Raw genomic sequence first — 4861 nt, forward strand, 5'->3', positions numbered from 1 at the left:
AGGAAAAGCACTGAGCTGGAAACTGGACTGAAGGGACATTTTGGCTCCTCCACTAATATGACTTTCAAACCCCACCTCCACTTGCTACCCCAGTTTGTTTCTTTAAAACCAGAACAGCATATGGGAGCATTGCAAGGCTCTGGTTCATTCATGGCTTTTAGGGGATCTCTCTATGAAACACTGCAGTTGAAATGCAAGATTAGATCTAATCTTTCAGAAACCTTCCTTTTTTTTCTGCCTCCCACGAGGGACTGATGATTTCTGTTAAAATCTCTTCTTTTTTGTTGCCTTTAAGGAAGGCAGCAGCATGTGCCAGGCCTCCCCTCAGTCAGGGAAAATGAATCTCATGCTGGATAAACCTAATTTCATTTTAATTTGAGGTATAGCTGAATCTATCTTCTGCAATTGCTTTCCTCACCCAGGAATCACTCACACTTGAAGCATATTTCTCAGGGGCAACGAGTAACCAGCCATGACCTCAAATAGGAGTAAATGAATGGGAAAGACTAATTAAAAGATGTCAAGGGCTCTGAATCTCCAGTCTCACTTGGTTCTGGTGCATCGCTGCTCTTGGTGGGAGGAGACAGGCAGAGTTACTTTTGAAAGCCCAGCACTAAACATCTGCTGGTGTATTGCTTGACCTGGCAGTGAATCCTCCATCCCCTGTGCTTTATCTCCCACCCCATCCAACAGCTTGACAGGTGACTTTGTTGCTCTCAAGGTATGATGAGGAGCTTTGTAAGCTACTGCCTGGACACACACAGAGGAAGAAAATGATGAGTGTTTTATTAAAATATTGTACTTTCAGGTTATGGGCTAAATTATGGAAGTGTTTTTCAGGAAAATGAAATGTGCAGAACAGAACACATCAGGTCAGGTGAAACATGAAAATTCTAACAATGAATTTGAACTTCATCTGTATTGGAAAAAACCCTAATACTATCATGGAGGGCAAATTACATTAAGAGCATTTTCTGGATGAAGATTCTAGCTGAGCTGAGGTGTTGAGACACACCTGTTCTTTGAAGTAAAAGGCTTTTCAATTCCTATCTTTCATTTTTTTTTCCTTAAGATCAAAGTAGGTAACGTTGCATAGTGGCACTGGAGGAAGGTGACAGTTCATGTACTGCTGGGCCCTCTTCCTGCCCTGATGTGACTGTGCAGGGCACAATGCCCCAGGTGCTCCTCAAAAGAGGAGAGATGTCTGTGACCACTAAAACCTGGTGTGCAGATCTGGTTGTGTTCTGTTCTCCTCTCTGCCCCAGCAGGAGAGGGGGAGCTCATGGCTGCTGGAGGATGCATGAGCAGTTTGAAAACACAAAACTCATGAATTAAACAAACCAAACTTCAAAGTTGCTGCCGGGCCACATTCTTGGCTGTTGTTGCCCTACTCTCAAGTAAAACAAGTGCTTAATTCTGAAGCTCTAGAAGAATTCCTGTTGCTTTTCTGCAAGGTGGTCTTTGATGAGTGGTGGTGAGCTTATGTTTGAAATAAATGCTACATAGTGCATATTTAATTTCCTAACTGCAATCCAGCAGGCAGATGTGTAATTACAGACAAAGTAAATATGTAATTATGGGCTGCTGGGAAATGTGTATTATTTACTTGGTAAGTGATAAAGGTCCTTCCAGATGCTTGACAGTGTGTTGTCATGGGGTCTGTTCAGAAGATTGTCCATGAAAGGGTCACTGGTCATATTAATTCTAACAGCCACTTGGATTCAGGACTGTGTTTTAGTGATCTAACTGCAAGTGGATCTTGTGCCTCCAGAAGCCTGGTGCAAAAGTATTTGGGGTTGGGAGGAAAAGAAGACTTCTCTTGGATATAAAATAATGGGTGTGATAATACAAAATAATTAATCATATAAGATATGTCATATATGGCATGAATACTCTGGCTCTGCTAAAGAACTGAATGAATATTTGTTATTGGTCTGGTATTCAGGTTTTGCAGTGGCCTGGAGCTGCAGTAGTGCACACCCTGCCAGGTCTGTGGAATAGAAAGTTAACCCTGGCCAATCCTGCACTGGGGGTTACCATATGGTGACCCTTTGGGTGCTCTGTGCCCCTTTGGCCCTTCCTGAAAGGGCACAGAAAAGGTAGTGACAAAGGAAAACCGAGTGTATAAAACAGGAGCAAGGAGTTAAACTACTGCTCTTGAGACAGAAGACGAGGGATGAGGATAATGCTGCAGGGAGGATGAACAAGGAATGGTCGTTGCTTGCCAGCCAAAGCTGGAGCATGGGTTGTCTGGTTGGGCCACTTCTCCAATGTAAAAGTGAACTTCAGGGTGTTGTGGAGATGAAAAACTGCCACGACTCTAAATGGGAATGGTCGTTGCTTGCCAGCCAAAGACATGGGTTGTCTGGTTAGGCTACTTCTCCAATGTAAAACTGAACTTCAGGGTTTTGTGGAGATGAAAAACTGCCACGACTCTAAAAAGCCATTAGACAAATATCTAATCAGATATTAGATCACAACAATCTCCCAAATGTTACAGGCAGGTTTGCCAGCTCCAGTGGGGTGGATGTGCTGGGTTTGGCTGTGTTGCCTCCTTGCCCTACCTCTCTATTCTCTGGGTGTCCTTGGAGCTGTTTGAGACAAAAAACAGCTTGGTACTTCTCCAGTTTGAGTCAGGATGCCTGTTCTGTAAGATGTTGTGCAGGTGTGTGTAGGAACCTTAAATACAAGTATTATGGAACCTGGAGCACTTACTCTGAGAGATGGAATGGTATGGAAATCATTTGGCTATTTAAGAACATCTGGGCAAACCATCTCCTTCCTGCTCCCATTCTCATTAACCAGGATCCAAATGTCAGCTGAGACAGAGAGAACCAATTCTTTGTCTGAGGACCAGCCTCATAAAATTTCTTCTTTACATTTATTTTAGCCAGAAATGTCTTCTTTTTTTTTTTTTTAAAAAAAAAGCTATTTCAATTAAAGCCAGCTGCACCAGCAGTGTCTGCAGAGGGTTATTTGTGCTGTTTGAGGCTGCTGGGGCTGTTCTTGGGAGAAGTGTTATGACTCAGAAGTATCTCATTGATAAATAGTAACTAGGCATACTTTAAGACTTGGGGGTTTTCAGACTTTAAGAAGTGGTTCATTTTCTTGGCTCATATCTTTATTGTACTTGCTCAGACATGACTTTTTTTTTAACAGAAGTTTCCCTTTCATCCGTCTAATCTGCAAAATAGGGCCTGAAAATCCTGTGACACAAAATGACTGAGAACAACAGATGCTCAGTGTCCTTTGCAAATCAGAGCCACGGGTTTTAGGGACAAGCTGTACAAAGGCTTTAGAGCAGAAATCAATGTGCTGCTGCAGGACTGGAGTGGTAGGAAAAGCTCCTCAAGATAATCTGACTGGGAATGTACATTTCTGACAATACATCAACATGATGTTATTGAACTGAGAGCTCTTTTTGCTTGTCTTCTCATACTTCATGGAAGTCACTGAGTAGAATGATGCATGAGAAAAGATGCAGTAGGTCTCAAGCACAGAACTCCACATTGTTAAAGTGAAGTAGAGGAGTAGTTTCTTGGCAGAAAGCATCTGTCAAAGCATGACATGCTCAGTGCTCTTATGAGCTGTGTTTTGTTCACCCTGTAGGTCTCTGAATGTAGCTGGCCAGTACGACAAGCCCCCAGTCTGCACAACCTCTACGCTGTCTGCAAGAACATGCACAACTGGCTACAGCAGAACCCCAAAAACGTGTGTGTCATCCACTGCATGGTGAGTGCACCAGAAGGTAACCACATCTTCAGACCCACAGGTTGAGTTGTTTTGTACACTGCATGTCCAGAGGCTGTGTACATGGGTGGGGATAATTTCTAACAGGAAAATAAGCGAAACAAAGTGGACCCCCCCCGAAAGGAGCTTCATCTGCCATGTGCAGCTACCTAGGATCAAGCACAGAATGCCAGGCTGGAAGGGACCTCAAGGTTCACCTGCCCCAACCTTTCTAGGTAGGAACACTGTTTAGATGAGATGGCCCAGCACCCTGTCAAGCTGAGCCTGAAAAGTGTCCAGTGTTGGGGAATCCACCACTTCCCTGGAAAGATTATTCCAATGTCCCACTGTTCTCATAGTGAAAAACTTTCTTCTAGTGTCCAGTTGGGATCTCCACAGGAGTAACTTGCACCCATTACTCCTTGTCTTTTCCATGGGTAAAAAAGGGAGTCTCCATCTTCTTGATAGTCACCTCTAAGTACTGGAACATAGCCATAAGATCTCCCCTGAGCCTTCTTTTCTCCAGGTTGAACAAAGCCTGTTCTCTCAGCTTTCATACAGTAGGCTCCTCAGTTCTTTGGAGAAAAGAAGACTGAAGGGCGGGATCTCATCAGCGCTTATCAATATCCCCAGAGGGTGTCAGGAGGGTGGGGACAGACTCTTTTCTGCAGTGTCCAGTGACAGGACAAGGGTTAATGGGCAGAAGCTGGAGCACAGAAGGTTCAAGTTAAACATAAGGAAAGACTTCTTTATTGTGAGGGTGACAGCCCTGGAACAATCTTCCCAGGGAGGTTGTGGAGTCTCCTTCTCTGGAGAAATTCCAAACCCATCTGGACCTGTTCTTGTGTGATCCTGCTCTAACAGGGAGGCTGGACTAGATGGTCTTCAGAGGTGTCTTCCAACACTAATGACTCTATGACTTTGGTCATAGCTAAGTTGGAAGAGCTGACACTGAATGAGAAGCAGGAAAGCAAAGCAAGAGAGGTCACAATTGTTCCAGCAGTGAACTACTAGATATAATGCATAGTAAAAAGGCTTGAACTCCACCTGAGAACTGAATGTGAGGGCTGCCAGCCTGCTGTGGCTTTGTTTTCTTGTAAGTAGTAGCAGGACAAAACACAGCCTCTAGACC

The 4861-nt window shown here is 44.0% G+C and overlaps 1 protein-coding gene across 2 annotated transcripts in view; it reads left to right on the plus strand.

The window, feature by feature from the left end:
- Positions 1-4861, plus strand: part of DNAJC6 (DnaJ (Hsp40) homolog, subfamily C, member 6) — a 24750-nt gene that overhangs the window by 1708 nt on the left and 18181 nt on the right. For both annotated transcript variants that reach the window (XM_010007967.1, XM_010007969.1), the window contains exon 4: positions 3610-3732. In XM_010007967.1, the coding sequence (XP_010006269.1) occupies positions 3610-3732 (123 nt within the window). The remainder of the gene's footprint in view (positions 1-3609; positions 3733-4861) is intronic.

This window comes from Chaetura pelagica, unplaced genomic scaffold (assembly GCF_000747805.2).
Source record: "Chaetura pelagica isolate M959 unplaced genomic scaffold, ChaPel_1.0 scaffold212, whole genome shotgun sequence".
NCBI classification, from domain to species: Eukaryota; Metazoa; Chordata; class Aves; order Apodiformes; family Apodidae; genus Chaetura; species Chaetura pelagica.